At 40.9% G+C, this 17,160-nt stretch overlaps 1 protein-coding gene across 1 annotated transcript in view; it reads right to left on the bottom strand.

The window, feature by feature from the left end:
• brinp1 (bone morphogenetic protein/retinoic acid inducible neural-specific 1) overlaps window positions 1–17,160 on the bottom strand; it is a 170,677-nt gene that overhangs the window by 14,552 nt on the left and 138,965 nt on the right. Inside the window, exons 6-7 of the mRNA XM_049604572.1 lie at window positions 13,083–13,319; window positions 4,022–4,244 (exon numbers count right to left, since the gene is read on the bottom strand). Coding sequence (XP_049460529.1) covers window positions 4,022–4,244; window positions 13,083–13,319 — 460 coding nt within the window. The remainder of the gene's footprint in view (window positions 1–4,021; window positions 4,245–13,082; window positions 13,320–17,160) is intronic.

Raw genomic sequence — 17,160 nt, 5'->3', positions numbered from 1 at the left:
GCTTGGCCAAGTATGCACAGAGTAGCAGGTGGCTGACAGCATCATCCTCCCCATTGTGGGCCTGATGTATGAACTAGAGGGGCTCTAAATGGTCTCTCACAAGAGATCTGGCCTGCTGTCATTTAGAACCCTGGTGTGCCCATTCTTGGCCACTGGGCCCAGGCGGGATGTTTTTCACATCATCATCAGCACCCTCTGCAGCCTCACTGACAGGTTGAGGATGTGCTGGAAGGCCTCCCTGAGGTGGTTGGCACACACCTTGAAATCACTTGGGCTGATGGTTTATGGGCCTTCAGCTTTGCCTCAATTCCCTCATCCTCTGATCAGCTGTTATAGGCTGCCTAGAGGAGAGGTGAGGGTTGGAGTCCCTGTCGGTGATGGGGACATTTTTCGTGAAACAGGGACAAAGGCTGAGAAGCCTAATGGGACTATACTGACAATACACATGCAGAGGGCAAACCAACAGATATATAAAAACAAAGATTTTATCTTAAGGTCTGATCCCATGTCTTACTTTTACCCCTACCTCTCATTTTCAAGTGCCCCTTTCCCCCTTGAAACACAGTTACATGAGGTAGTGGTTGAAGTCTTCCCCTATGAAATGCAACCCTTCAAGACCCTGATACAGCATCAGTGGTCGTCAATGGCATTTATGTTCAGGTGCAGCTATGGCAACAACAGTCAGTGCTGGGCAGTAGCATCACCACAAGTAGCAACGTTACTAATTTAACATTTCCCAGTAACATGGTGGCAACATCACTACTTTCTAAATCAAGTAGATTTTCAGGAGCGAAGTTGATTAATTGACTGAGTCGTGCGAAACGTGTCCACAAAAGTTACAAGCTGTTTTTCCCAGGAAAACCTCTGAAGTGCAGCTGAGACAAGGGAAGCACTTCTGTATAACATCACATGCTAATCCTCCAGTTTATTCTGCCTGCTGCTTTCACTATTAGCCATTTGAATTACTGTCATAGCCAGATACTGTACTACAGGGGCCAAGACAGAGAACTGCATTAAGATCAACTGAACTTTTTTTGCCTGCCCATTTGTTTGGTTGACAGTTTTTCTTATCGCTAAGAAAATGCTGATTTGACAGAGAGTAAATAAAAGTAGCTTTTCAAGTAGCAAGTAGCTTAGCTTGCTACATGTCTCCTATCATGGAGATTCCCATAGGATTTAATGGGCTTCTGGTTGTCTCGTCTCCGTGCACATACGTAAGTTAAAATGAGGCATTACCCCTCCATTTGGTGTATTCATGTTTTCAGGTAGGATGTCTTGATTCTTGTTGGGATAGAGGGTTAAGGTGAAGTGTTAGGGGGCGATCACACAGAAATGAGACGCTAGAGACGTGGACGCTTCAAAGATGCCTGAAACACCGGAAGCGCCTATTCAATGTGTGCTAGCTACTGGCGTCTGATGCTCAAAAAGTTGAAAATATTTTAACTTTCCAGCGTCTACATGCATCTATAAACGAAAAACTCTCTAAAAAGACGCTTGAACGCCGGTCAGATGCGCCGTATCATAGGAAAACAATGGTTTTACTTGCGTCGCGTTTCTGGCGTTTCATCTCAGTGTGATTGCTCCTTTAAAGTACATGGCAATCACTGGCAAGATGGCTGCACATGCAAAAAAAAGAAATCCACAAATCCAAAAGTATTACTGTTGTTAATAAAGATTTAAAAGTTACAATAACTATCAGACTATCTTAGTTAAATATTATTTCAATACATTATGGACCTTTCTTTATAACAAGCATAACAAAATAAATAGCTAGTATGCCAACACTATCAACTGATAGGGTGAAACTCCAATTATGAGGGAATTGTGATCTTCCTGAAAGCCACAAAAGGATGCCTATAGCACAGCAGAAGTCAGCATATTCACAATGTCCGAGAATAACTGTCACATTTGTTCATGTAAATGCCAGCATCAGTGACTACTGATGGCATATCACAGGGGTGAAAGTAAGCTGGTACGGTCCAGTACTGCGCACTACTAAAAGATTCAGTGGCGGTTCGCAGTACCAGGAAGAGGAGAGAGCGGCTGCCTGCTAAAGCCCACATTCAGAACCAGTCACGGTCACACTTTAGGCCAGAAAATAGATCTGCTAGCAATATATGCAGTTTTAAACACCACTTTGTCTGTTTATTAATTGCTTAACTCGTTCCAAATTGCTTCTGAACCGTCCGTGTTCCTTGCGAAGCTTTGTCCGGACTCTGGACATCTCCCTCTCTCCCCCAGCCCCTCCCCTGGGAGAGAGTCTGGTGGTCTCCTATAAGCCCAGCCTTTGAGACGTGCAACACTCCGTTAAATGTCATTCAGTTCATCAAAAAATATCCCAATTAAAATCAGTAGCATAATAAGCAGATATGCTCCATGTTATTTTGTTTAATTTCAACAACACAGAGACCAGCTTGAACAAGCTGCGTGTGAGCTAACGATCAGGGATTTCACTCTCAGCAGTATGTGACTGCGCATGCGCGTCTACTTCTGAAACACAGTGGTCGGGGTGCATTTGATTTATTGTACTGGGATGTTTGATTTTTCCACAACTGGACCACGGATGTCAAAAAACGCCCTTTGCACCGGGACAGGACAAACAATAAATGAAACCAACGAAATTCCACACATTCTTGTGGTCGGCTCAAATGCTGTCAGAGTGATTTAAATAGTAAATATTTCAATAGTTTATTGAGTTTATTGCGGATGTTGATCACGAATAATTCAACGAAAAATAGGTAAAGACAAAAAGAGAGAAAAAAAAAGTACTTTCACCGCTGACGTATCATGGTCTTTCTTGAAAGGTAGTCCCTTTTTGTAGTTTTAAGATTTCAACCACTACCCCCTTGTAACCCTGTTCCAAGCGGCAAGGGGGCACTTGAAAACTAGGAGTAGGGGTAAAAAGAAAAAGTCTTATAATACAGTTAAGTATGAATAAAGCAATTGCTTTCATTAGACATCCACATAAGACAAAACAGGGGGTTGAGACTTAGGATGAAATACAACAAAATATTTGCAGTACAACAGTTCATACCGACATGAAAACACAACAGTATAGCATGGTTTAGAGCCCCTGTGTGAGCTATAGCCCACTTACAACCCACTCACGCATGTATGCAAAGCGCACACACATGCACACAGAGGTAATGAAAACAAATAAGTCCTCCATCTGATGCAAAGCTGTCTCGTACAAGTAAGCAAATAAACACGCTGCTCTTATTTCCAGTGCCATCAGGCACTCTTGATGCGTACTCCATGGAAGAGGAAGCGCATACTGCGGCTCTTTGATAACACTTCAGAACAAACCTTTGCCAACTCTCGCACACAAATGTGGGTGTGCTCCTTTTCTGTCACTGACAGTTGACAACTGCTCATTTTCAGACCACTTAAATGAATATTTTACGGATTCTGTTTCCATTTATATGGCGACATCCCCTACACATAACAGTTTTGGGGGTGTTTCATGTGGCACCCGGGAACTTTGCATATTTTGCATAGTGTTTTCTATTATTTGCTACAGCGGATGGGGAAATTCCAGGCATTTCAGGCAGTGCTGACACCACGGCACATCCATAGCAAGGCTCTTAAGCTGAAACTGCAGTAGGTGGTGACAGATGTGTGCAATGACCTATCAAGAAAACTCCCACAGCTACATTTTCTTTTCAGACTGCAATGTGAAATACAAGAGTGAGCAAGAGTGCTTTGGGCATGTGCAAGCCTCAGCACTAAGTTGGCTTGATGGACAGAAACAACAGAGCCATAAGTTGGAATATATAATGGATGACATCCTTACTGTGCATGCTTCAAGAAGCAACAATCAAAATAAAACCTCTACATCATCTCAGAGGAGAGCGAAAGATGTCACCCCTCTGTGGGATATATTTTCACATCTGCTTTTCTTGCACTTGGAAAAGCAAATATCCAAAAATATCGACGCCAAAGACAGCATCTTTGCTTTATCTTGCTGAGCAAACCCACATCTAATTTCCTCTCACGATGCGGAGGTCACATTTCTACCCACCTCTCCCTAGGCATCTGGTGGTTGGGGTTGTGGTGACAACGGATGCTGAGGCCAAAGAGCTTGCGGGCGGTGCGCTGGATCTTGAGCCGCTGGATCTCCAGGGAACTCTGAAGTAGCCTGTAGCGGGCCTGAAGGTCCCAGTCGCTGCCCCACAGGAGATGCACACTGCTGATGGGCAGGAAGTGAGTGGAGGGCAGCCTTTTCAGGAAGGACTTGAACTCGTCTGGATGACAGAGAGGGATGGAGTGAGAGCGGGGTGGAAAGAGAATGTGGTGGTGTGACAGAAAAGTTAAAGAATAGATAGAATTATTTCACTAACGTGAATGTAATGAATTAATTTCACTTAACACATTTTTTTTTTATTCTACTTCCAAGTCAGAATAGCCAGAGTAGAAGATCAGAAGTAAAGAGGGTGTTTTTTTTAATTATTCTCTTTTTTTACCCAGGAAAGCAGCAGGTAGATTACATTTATGCCACCTTTGCAAATCTAAAAGTTTGTGGCATTTGTTTATCAGTGCTGAAGTAGTAAAATAAGAAAAATATGTATACAAACAATCTTATCTGTGAACCAACCAGTGTGCTTTCATTCAAATGATAAGAAAGTAAATAATATTGGGGAATGGGTTTGCTTTACAAAACACTTATTTGTTCAACACTGATCTAGCTAAGCATCCTGGGTAGCATTACAAACAAAGCAACGGCAAGCAACAGACTGTCTACAGGACTCACGCTGATGAGAGACAAAACCCTTGGATGTGTTGGAATTCTTTGGTAATTTAGGCTTTTATTTTGTCTATAAGTAATATGTCTGTAATATGAGTTTAATAAAGAGCAATGCAACTGTACTACTATATTTTAAATGTAGTACTGTGACAGACAGTACAGTAGTTACGGATTTTGTCAGAATTAACCTTTATTAAAGAAGTATTTTACTGCTAGAAATATGTTTTTTTTTTGTTATAAAACTGGGCTGTTGAAGACAGTAGAAAGACGCAAATACTTTTGAAATTGGTGCTACATGACCAGAGGAAAAAAATTAAAGGGCTATGGTATTCACGCTTGCTCAAAAGTTAGAAAACCTACATCTACCAGAATGCACTGCACCACAACGAATCAATAGATGCTCCTATTGGTGGGTGATGTAATGTGACCTTGCCTGTATTGACACAGGAAACAATATGGTGGCTGCCTGGTAACAAACGGTTTTGAATTAGTTTGGGCTAAAATATGTTTCTGGCAACATTTGAGGTGAGAAATAGGCAACACAGTAACTGAGTTCTTACCAGCTTTTCAGCCTCCATTTTTACAATACAGGGAATAGTATGGCTCCAACCTACTGTTCACAAATTCTCATATTACAGCTAAACAGTGCACTAAAATATGTCTCTGAAAACATTTGAGGCCAGAAATAGGCAATGCAGTAACAGCGTTGATATCATTTTTTTCGGCCTTCATTTGCACAACACAGGAAACAGTATGATGCCCACTTCCTGTACAGAAAATCTTTCATTACAGCAAAACAGTGCACTAAAAATATGTTTCTGGAAACATTTTTAGGTGACAAATAGGCAACACAGTAACAGAATATTGGTTTATATTTTATCAGCGATGCTTAGTCCTGTCGGCCTTCATTTTAACAATACGGGAAACAGTATAGCACTCACTTCCTGTTCACAAATTTTCATATTAAAGGCAAACAGTGCACTAAAATATGTTTCTTGAAACATTTTTAGGCGACAAATAGGCAAAACAGTAACAGAATCTTGCTTCATATTTTGTCAGCACTGCTTAGTTTTACCCTGTGATCACAGTTCCTTCAGCCTTCATTTTAACAACACAGAAACAGTATGGCGCCCACTTCCTGTTCACAAAATCTAGTATTATGGCTAACCAGTGAACTGTTACAAAGCACAAAAGTAAAATTAGGTAAAAGTTATCAGTGTTGTCGAAATAAATGTTTCAGTTTATACTGTGAGGACATAAAACTCTTGCCATGATAGTTTAATAAGCCCTCTTGACCAATTCATCAAAAATTGAATTTTTTACCTGTGGTACACTGTGAAAGGGATAATTTTGAAGATACTATGGCAATGTAAGGAAACATACAGAAGACTGTCAGTTATAATTTTCTACTGTGGAAATGGTGAGTGAACACCAATCTTCTTATTTTGTGGATGCATTCCTTTTTCTGTTGCAAGGGTTTGCAAAGAATTGAAACCCTCGGTGAAGTAAACACCCTCTTACTCTATGCTCCCACACACACTTAGTGAAGAACACTGCCCCCAACAAATTTGTTCCCAACAGTGTTGATGATTGCACTTATGCCTCTTACTGCTTCTGATAATTCTTGCTTGTCTCCTCCCCAGACAACCCGTGAGCCCAGCTCTCTGACCCTCGTTTTCAACACTTGCTTCAATTTTTAGCAACAATAGATACAAAGATGTTAGTAAGACTCCAGCAGCAAATACACAACATCAGGGAATATTATATTTGGTGCGCTAATTAAGAAAATTTTGAGTCAAATGACTCAGAGTAGCTCATTATCTCTGAAGATAAATTTAAGCACATCATTATAAATAATACAGTGAACAATTTAATGCCCAAAAAATTCTCCTAAGCAATGTCAGCAATCAAGATGAAGACGATGTAAAAGCAGTTTAACACAGAGATAACCACCTCTACTAGGGTTCACATTTTTTTCTTTATAATGTCATAGTTTAGATGATGCAAAGGAACACACTATCTATGGCAAGCTGTTTTAACATTTAATCGCTAGACTGGATATTCATTACTGATATCTGCAACATAATTTTGCCTAGTCAAAACTCTTATTCAAGATATCTGTAATTAGATTTTGCGTAGTCAAAACTCTAATTACAGATATCTGTAATTCAGTTTTGACTAGTAAGATTCAAACTATTTTTGCCATTCATGTGTATGGGGTTTGTCATTATAGATATCTCCAATGTAGTTGCGGATATCTGCAATTCTTATTGCGGATATCTGCAACTGAATTGTGGATATCTGTAATTCCAGTTTGAGATATCTACAATTTAATTTTGACTAGTCATAATTCAAGTTCAAGATATCTTTAATTATCATCAATTGAAGATATCTACACGGTCCTTTCTAGATATCTTGAATTGAGTTTCAGATAGTCAGAATGACGTAGTAGATATCTTGAATTCGAATTATGACTAGTCAAAATGACGTTGTAGATATCTGTAACTGAATTATGACTAGTCAAAATGACGTTGTAGATATCTCAGACTAGAATTATAGATAGTCATAATGTAATTGTAGATATCTATAATGACAAACCCCATACACATGAATGGCAAAAATAGTTTGAATCTTACTAGTCAAAACTGAATTACAGATATCTGTAACTGTAGTTTTGACTAGTCAGAATGACGTCATAGATATCTGTAATTCAGTTTTGACTAGTCAGAATGACATTACTACTAGTCAAAATAACGTTACGGATATCTATAATGGTAATTCCGGACAGTCAGACTTAGTGATTAAATGTTAAAACGGCTTGCCATACACAACCTAATACACTTAATGTATTAAACCCTGGTGCTACAAAATATTTGTTGTAGATAAAGCAGCCTAGTCGCTGGAAGGAAATGACACAACTCGCCAACACAGAGCTGTAGGCTACATACGAGTCTTAAAATGTCGTCTTGTTGTTATTATGAGCCAGAAGAGACGGAGTCATGACTCAAAACTTAAGTTTTATCACAAACCAGCCGCCACTGCCCCTCAACAACAACAGACAACTATGGATAAATGCAAAAAGATGAAAAGACTGGACGGAGGTGATCGTCAAAAATGCTCGTATGTGCAGCACACACTTCAGTATTTCCTGTTGGAGGGATGAATATGAATTATTTGTATTACATGTTATCATGTCCACCTGATCGGAAATTGGGGAGGTACTAAGAGGAATACTGGAGTTCTCCATAATGCTAAGAGTGCGGTGATCTGGATAACCAAACGGAACATTCCAACAGCGCTTTGGATTTAAGAATGGTCCAGTTTGTGCCAGAGTGCACTGTGTCATCAGGAGATGGAGAGAATGGCGGGTGGTGTGATACCTAGGAGAGGCGGCTGTTAAGCTGCAGACCAATGCAGATCACAGTTTGAGAGCAATAACAAAACTGGTAGGTTTTTCGCAAAGACATTGGGGGATTTCCAGCCATGATTGTGCCACCAAAATACAGTGTTTTGTAGGGAGACACTGGCAGCGTTTCCAGCGACAACTTTACCCCTGAAACCAGGTGATTTTTAGCTAGACATCGGCAGCATCTCTAGAGGGGATTGTGCAACCACAAGTCAGTGTTATAGCAAGACATTGGCTGCAGATCCAGCCATTGTGCCACTAATTTTGAGTGTTTTTTGGACACTGCCATCTAGCAGTTGGAGTGTGAACTACATCCGGTTGATGAAAACAGAAGTGTTCGCTTGGCAAAGCATGCAGATTTTTGCTGCTAAACTCGGCATATTGTCCAGATTTGAGGTAAGTTGTGCTAAGATGAAAATACATACCAGCTTATTGGATGCTTCTACTGCTGATACATCAAAATAGACTACATGTGAGGAAAATTGTTGAAGTTATTTGCAGATTTCAGTTTGTCACGTTTTCGCTTCATTTGACAGTAATGGCTGCAAATGAATAATACTGTTTTTAGGTGCAATATCGCAGAAATTTGAATTCTTGTGCATATACAGTACTTCAAATGCTTTGAAGTATACTTATATACTTCAAATGCTTTGAAGTATATAAGTATAAGTATCCTTATATGATCGTAAATCTGACGTTTGGTGTATTGAGGGCATTTTAATCAACACCTTTCTGTGCTGATTAGCATGCTCCATTGCTGAAGATCATCCCATATCATAGAAGACAAGCATCTTGACATGGATGCAGTGAAACACAGGTGAGACAATTCACAACCGTGAGTGGCTATAAATAGGAAACAACACCGCTGCCACACAAAAAAAGAAACCAAAGGTGTTGTGTTAGAAATATATGCAGAAACAGAAATATATATGTTCAACTGTATGTGTGAAGTAAGTGTGCAACATTGAATTGTGTGCAAAACAGAACAAAAATAGCATACTGAGATATAAGTGCAATTGATGCCCTTTATTTTTAGGCAGAACTAAATGGATGCATCAGCTTTCTACTGGAAGCGACCTGGTGGACTGCAAACCAGGGTGTCTGTTTTCCTCTTGTAAACAAGGGGATACCAGACATTGGGACTGTGCAGCAAAGTGATTTTGCAGTATGGAGCTGTATTTGAAATACTGTGATGATGGAAGAGCAATGATTGTACAGAAACATAGGTTGTAATTCAATTTCAAAGCCCGGTTTCAGCAATAGTAGCATCAATGAAATAATCTACATACCTGAGACTGGAAAATTTGTTTAATTACTATTACTAGTCCATACCCATTGGTAGCTTTGTCACCTTCTACCTATGCAATCCTCAGTGCCTATGTGCAGTTTCACATAGATTGACCACGTCAGTGAGTAAAAAAACATGGGACAGACAGAATGACTGACTGACAGAATGACACACTGACAGTTTCCGTGATTATGTACAGCATACCATACCATGACTTAGTCATACCAAAAATTAGAAAAAACAAACAAACATTGGGCCACAGGGGGAGCCACAGCAATCGGTCGCATTTCAGCCATTTTTAAGCATTTTTCTGTTGTTATAGCGCCACCCAGTTGCCAATTAGAGTTAAATTTCTCCAGTCACTTTGAGGCATCCTGTTCTACATATCTACCAAGTTTAGTAAAAATCGATATGGCGGTTAGGCCTAGATAAGAAATTAGCTCTCTAGCGCCCCCATTTTGTTTGATGGGGTCAATAATGGAGGATTCCCCTCAGATTATGTGTGGTCATATGCCTACAAAGTTGCGTGGTGATCGGTGAAACCCTTGAGATGTTATACACCTTTATGTGATCATTATATAGTAAGATGCCCAATTATGTCTAATGTCGCTAATTTGACACTAACATCATACCTCAGTGAATATCAACTGTATGTGCTATATTCAAATTAACTATCTCTACTTAATTTAGCATCTGTTTTTTATATATAACTGTAAATAAATTCAGGCGGTAATGTCCATTACACAATAATGATACACATCTGTGGTTTGCAGAAATGTACACTGCCAACTTTTATTCTGATCATTGTTCTGGGATAAAGAGGTAACACACAAATCCCACAGCCTCTCCACACCCAAACAGTTAAAACAAAAGATCCTCATATTCAAGACCTGAAAAGTCCTGTGCAGTAAGCCAGTACTCTCCTACAGACCTTTTCAAGACAGTTTAACAGCTCTAACCACAGAGTTGAGATCTCTGTTTTTCAGACACAGCCCGAGAAATGTCAGAACTTCCTCCACTCTCCTCCCAGGCATGTCAGAGCTCCCTTCCCCTTTTTCTTCAGAGAAGCCAGATTCCTTCTCCTCCCCTGTTTCAAACCTGCCATATTCCTCCACCCAGTTTTCAGAGATGTCAGGTACCTCCCTCGCTAAAGATGGGTGTGTCCAGCATCCAGTATTCAAAATTGTCTGATTTGCCTCACAAAAAAAACATCATCCCTTCATGCCAGTTTAACAGTTGCCAAGTCCTTTCACACAGGCTTCAAAGCCATCAAACATCCCTTCCTTGACACAGCATCTAAAGAGTCCACACAGTCCCTCGAATGACTCTTATCTCGGGTCACCCAGCACCTTATCTAGAGATGACAGCTCTCACAATGTAACCCCACTTTACCTCTTGTGCCATTTCATCTCAATTTATTGGAGCCCGGACATACAATCACACGTTTCATTTTATCCGTCTATCATAGTTATCTAATAGCTGCTACTGACATTTCTGCTGCACCAGCTTTACTCTTGTAGTAGATATAGGATCGAATGTAGTCCAAACCTACACGTTATTTCCTGTCAATGCAAGTCAATAGCACAGAGCGGGACAACACACTGTACATGTAGAATGTCTGGCTGATGTGATAATTTGGCCGGATGCGCACTGCACAAGTGCAACAGTGTTGGCAAATACATTATCTGTGGGAGAGGTAGATGTTGATATCAGTCATGACAAATCCAATTACCTCTTTTCCTCCCTTTTAAAAGGCAAAAAACATTCCTCCCAAGAGGAAACTGGAGTCCTTGCAGAGGAGGCACTGTCCACAAGTGCTATGAGCACATGAAAAGTGACTTGATAAGATATATCTCATTTGCTTACCATTTTAATTTGGCAATAGTGGATACCTACCCACACATCATCACAACTGGTGTCAGGAAGGTTTTTTATCCTGCGTGAGTGGTTCATATCAATGTAGTCTGAGTGGGCAGAAGTTTGTTGCATAGATCAGCCTCTCATTGGGCGGAACGAGCCACCGCTGAAGTCCCGCCCTACCACCTCCGGTTGTGTAGCAGTTTTCAACCGTTTTCAACACGTCCTTTACTAACTTTTGCGCTGTGTGATCTTGCGGGGATGTAGACATTTTTCTGCCATGGTTCACGTCCTGTAGGCGATATTTTTGTGGGAGTGTTCCACCAAAACCTGTTTCAATATTTTTGCAAGCGCACCGTTGCTGTGGCACCGCCCAGAACGATTGTGATTGGTTGAAAGAAGTACAAGCAGCCGGGGTGATTTTTCTCCAATCTCAAAGTGAGAGTTGGCCCAACCAGACCTTTCTTTTCTTGAGAAAGGTCTGGTGAGCGAGACTAATATCAATGCTTTCTTTGCTAACATACTGTATTGCTATTACTGACACACCCCAACTTTGGTGTAATTACAGCACGTTGCCTGAATGCTAAACTCCTGCTCCCTCTGTAGTGATTACACTTAATTTAATTTGGGTAATTTACTCGCTTGACAGTCAAACTGTAACCATTTCGAATGTTCAGTTTATTATCATTGGACAGTAATTGTCTATTTTTTAAACCACAGACAAAGTGATAAAGATTAGACAAATGTACCACACAGGCCCTCTCATCATGAGAAAGTTGTAGATTAATTTATTTCTTCTTTTGGTTAAGTGCCTCTGTGTGTGATTTGCATTTTGTTGTCAGGGCAGCTTATACATTTACACATATCTTTTTTGGCCTCTTACTTTTGAACACCTCTTCACAGACGTACTGCACTCAGCGACCTCCACGTGTCACATTAACTTTCTTCCACGGTGCATAAATATATTTATCTGTTGCTGGCAGGTTTTATTGGGACACTTTTATATCATATCAATAATGTATAAACATGGTGACTTGCCATGTAACATCTGGGCTCTCGCTGGGCTTTTTTCCCAACTGTGTCTAATATTCTACTGCCCCCCTTTGAGTCTGCATTTGCATTCAAAGAAACTGGAGGAATTCATACAGGAGGGAATATTACTCGCCATGACGGTCAAGCATTTGACATTTGAGAGTTGTCTTTTTTGGCTGTCATTCATTCTGTGTAAAATAACAAAGTAATAAATGAGGTTATTTGTCAGTGCATTACATAAATGGCCTTTATGAGTGTTTTCCAAACTACTGCCCGCATGTGAAACACTTGGTCGTGGTTGAGGAAAGATCACCGTGGAATTAATGTTTATCATCGGAGACAAACACCAGTGTTTGGTGTTGGAATAAAAAAGTTGCATAGTCTGTCCGTCCATGAACGTTTCCCTTTTGTAGCACTATGAAAGTTTTATACTACTTTCTGCAGCAAATATTAAAAAAACCCTTTAATTTCCTATTAATTATGTAGATTTGGCAATGAGTAAGGAAACACGAAGCTGCCAAATTATAAAATGTGTTTTTAAATGATCTTCGAGCAAAAAGAAATTTGCCAGATTATGAGATTACCTTAATCACCTGAGCTTTTTAAGTGTGCCAATTAGTGATATGCACTTCGGAATTAGGATTGCTAAACATGCCAGGGATTCTTACATTACGAAGAAAGAAAAAGAAAAGATAGACGAATAAATAGATAACTGCAATGATTTAGATACAAGCTGGAGGTATTTGATATCTTACCAGAGTTCTCAAAGTCCTTATAAGAGGATGCCCAGGACTCAGACATCCCCAACAGGGTGTTCTCCATGATCTGGATGTCAGTAATGGGACAGTTGCATTGGGGATACTCCTCGGCGCACTGACAGATGCACTGGTTGTTGCTGCACATGTACTCCCCCTCTCCATTACACATAATGTAGCTCAGGGCTGACTGGACAAATTTCTCCTGCAGGTATTCTGGGAAAATGACCTGAAGACCTGAAACACAAAAACGGGTTTTTAGTCAAATAGAATGTGTTTGAAAATGCTCTATTTTCTGTTATGACAAGGAAAAAACAAATTAAAGTCCTTGTTCAGTTTTCTTCACGTTGGAAATTGGTGAAGCAATAGGACAAAAATGACACCAGAAATGTGCAGCCTTCACACTTTTTATATCGTGAGTGCACCGAACAATAAACTCCTTTTTTTATATAACAAAAGATCTGATAAAAAATCATCTGAAAAGCAGAAAGAGCTGAGTGACATAAATGATGTTTTCATCTTTTTGTAATTAAGTGTGTGCCTGCGTTAGAAGTATGGACTGAAATAAAAAAAGAAGAGGGTCAGTATTACTGTCAGCGCATGATTTCCATACTGTATGGTGTTGCCTCACAGATACATATGTGAGAAATAAGTTACCAGAATGGGGAAAGTGTTGGTGTAATGGCTGACTGCCCTCCCAGGATTGCTTTGTGTTCTAAGCATACGTTTGTTTTGAAGGATGTGCTTCAAATCTCGACAGTGTTCGACTTGAGCTGCATGTTCTGTGGTGGGTCACTCATGATGTGACAGTGTGTAACAGTGACTGATGCCTGCCTGCTTCTGCTGTGCTGGTTTATTCAGCACGGAAATTGTTTCCCTTTTGTGAGCGTTTTCCATCATGAGCTTCACTGTGTGCAATAAGTGTCCCCATTTCTATTTGCTTGTGGTTTATACACCCAATTTTGCAGCATTCTGCTAATTATATGCTAACGGCAATATCTGAATTTGTAATCTAGAGGCCAATTTGTGGCTGAAGCTGAAAGCACCCCTTCACTCTCACAACTGACAAGGTATTTATAATTTTCGGAATCCGAGCCAATCCATATCTCACCCTGGGGATCTCATAGAATTGAAGCTTGAGCAGCTAACAGTACAGCCTTTGTCTCCAGTCCAGACCTGGGGAAAATAAATCCCTAGCTCTACAAGCCACTGGATTGGAAAAGAACTAAATAGACTTTTTTCTTCTCGTATGAAACAGCATCTTGGTGAGGCAATATTTTCTTAATAGGTTTTACTTGGGCACAAACAGTGCTTCAGCAGAAAATATGCAACCAGGAACCAGAACATAACATGTTATTGAATGATGAATGATTGCATTATATGTTACGCTCACGTATTGTTTTTTACCTTTGGGTGAAAATAGGGAATCCATTTATGTAAAATCAACATAATATAGAGGAAATGAAAGGGGAGTAAGCTTATACTGTATGCATGAATCATTTTCAGGGTGTTCTCGGAGAGTCAAACAGTATCTCTTATGATGCATATGCATGTGGCAATTAATGCTCCTTATTTTCTGCCATAGCATATGCAGAAATGAAAACTGTGGGTGATGAAGCAAATGAAGGTCTTAATATGTGCCAAGACTTGACTCTGAAACATAGGACCGCTTAACATCCATCGTCATGGTAACAGCTTTTGAAAAACAGTGAGACATACTGTGTTGAGGTAATTCTTGCAGCGATGTTTCAGTTATTGTCACAAACAGGTAAGGTCAGATTGTATGTAATCATGATTTTAGTTCAGTACGCCACGGAGCAAAACTGTTACCTCTCCTTTTATTCAGCACAAAACAACCCAGTCACCAGAAAAAAATGCTGGCACTGAACATTTCTGCAAACCATGAATATGTTAGATTTGTAACAGGATTTTGTAGCTGCTACACTGACAATTTAGGTTTCTCAGAAATGCTGTGGTGAAGGTGTGGTTGGGTTTAGGCACAAGAATCATTTGATATGGTTAGACAAAGATCATAGTTTGGCTTGAAACACCTATCTTCAGTGGCACAAAAGCCACTGGAAAGCAGGGATGCCTTGGGGAATACACCCAGGTTCACTGGCTCAAGCACTGCTGGGAAATGGCATGATGCATTAGTGAAAAAAAACACTAGGTTAAACGGCTCAATTGCTGCTGGGAAGCATGTAAAAGACACGCAGATTCAGTGCCACGAACGCCACTGGGACATGCTGCAGTATGTCAGTGAAAAACACCCACATTCAGTGGTACAAAAGCCGCTGGAGAGGCAGGGAGTGGTTGCTGCCATAAACTGAGGTTTGGTGGCTCAAACGCCACTGGGAAATACCATTGGGAAACATCACAATGTGTCAGTAAAAAACACCCAGGTTTGGTACCACAAATTCCGCTAGGAAGCACTGCAATGTGTCAGTGAATAACATCCACATTTGGTCATACAAAATCTGCTGGAAAAGCAAGGAGTAGTCAGTTCTATTAGTGGCTCAAATGCCATTGGGAAACACCATGACGTGTCAGTTAAAAAACACAGGTTCAATGGCTCAAACACAATGGGAAATGCCACTGGAAAATGCTGTAATGTGTTGGTAAAAAGACACCTAGGTTTGGTGCCACAAACGCTGCTGGGAATGCCACAATGTGATGCTAAAAAGACCCAGGTTTGTTAAAAAACACCCGGATTCTGTGACACAAACGCTGCTGGGAAATGCTGTAATATGTTGGTGAAAAACACCCATGTTTGGTGGTACAAAAGCCACTGGAAAAGCAGGAAAGGGTCGTGACATAAACCTAGGTTTGGTGGCTCAAACGCCACTGGGAAATGCCCCCTTGGAAATGCCATTGGGACACGTCACAATGTGACAGTAAAAGACACCCAGGTTTGGTACCAACAATGCTGCTGGGAATCACTATTGGGAAACGCTGCATTGTGACAGTAAAAGACACTCACGTTTGGTGCCACAAATACTGCAAAATATCAGGGAATAACATCGACATTGGGTCGTACAAAAGTGACTGGAAAATCAGGGATGAATCGGTGCTATACCCCCAGGTTTGGTGGCTCAAACACCACTGGGAAACACCATGATGTGTCGGTCAAAAACACCAAGGTGCAATGGCTCAAACACCACTGGGAAATGCCACTAGGAAATATTGATAGGAAATGCTGCAATGTGTCGGTAAAAAACACCTTGGTTTGGTGTGACAAACACTGGTGCGAAGGGTGGCCAAAAGACAACTGGTTGGTTTCCAACAGTGGTCTGCAGCTTGGCAGGAATTTCACCTAGGTAACACTTCCTCCACCAACCCCTCCGCCTCCAGACAACGTCAGCTTATATATGACGTCACTATAGAAACGCTGATGTAAGTATGAAACGGTCTCAAGAAACACACATGTATGTATGTGTAGCTTTCTTCTGGCGACTGGGTTGCACAGTAACACTTTAAACTACTCTTTATACCCATTTTTTATGTACCTCTTTTTGGACATCTCCCCTCTCCTCTACACCTCACCGAACCACTGCCCATCAGTGAGGAAGGGAACAGAAGGAGGGAGGGATGGAGGGAGGGAGTAAAGGGGATGGATGGATCATGTCTGACCACAAAAGAGTTGGGTTGCACAGGGCTTTTTCTCCATCAGGCCTGTCTGCGGCCCCTGGATCCAATATTCATTTAGCTTGATGTATTCCTGGGCTTGAAACTTTAATGTGATTTGTGGGAGAATCCAGATGGCAAGTTCACGGATCAACGCTGCTTACTGACAGTGCTGGTGCCAGCGGCCGGGTGCACAATAACACCGAGTGCCTCAGCCCTCCCTCTCTCCCTCTTCTGTCTAACCATACCTCATACCCCCCAACCTTACCATCAACACACAAACACACACACACACATATAGGCACGTTTCTTCTTCTGATATCATTGTGTTGGTACCGGGAGATTGCAGGAGGAATCGTCCGGGATGCTGACATTCAGCTCAGTGCTATCAGTCTTGCGATCTATTGCTTTCCACTCTCTTTCCCTCTCAGTGTTTCTGTCCCGTCTTCTTCCA

This window comes from Epinephelus fuscoguttatus, linkage group LG18, assembly GCF_011397635.1.
Source record: "Epinephelus fuscoguttatus linkage group LG18, E.fuscoguttatus.final_Chr_v1".
In the NCBI taxonomy this organism is placed as follows: Eukaryota; Metazoa; Chordata; class Actinopteri; order Perciformes; family Serranidae; genus Epinephelus; species Epinephelus fuscoguttatus.
Note: the sequence above shows the minus strand (reverse complement) of the source record. Positions and strands in the feature narration are given on the sequence as shown.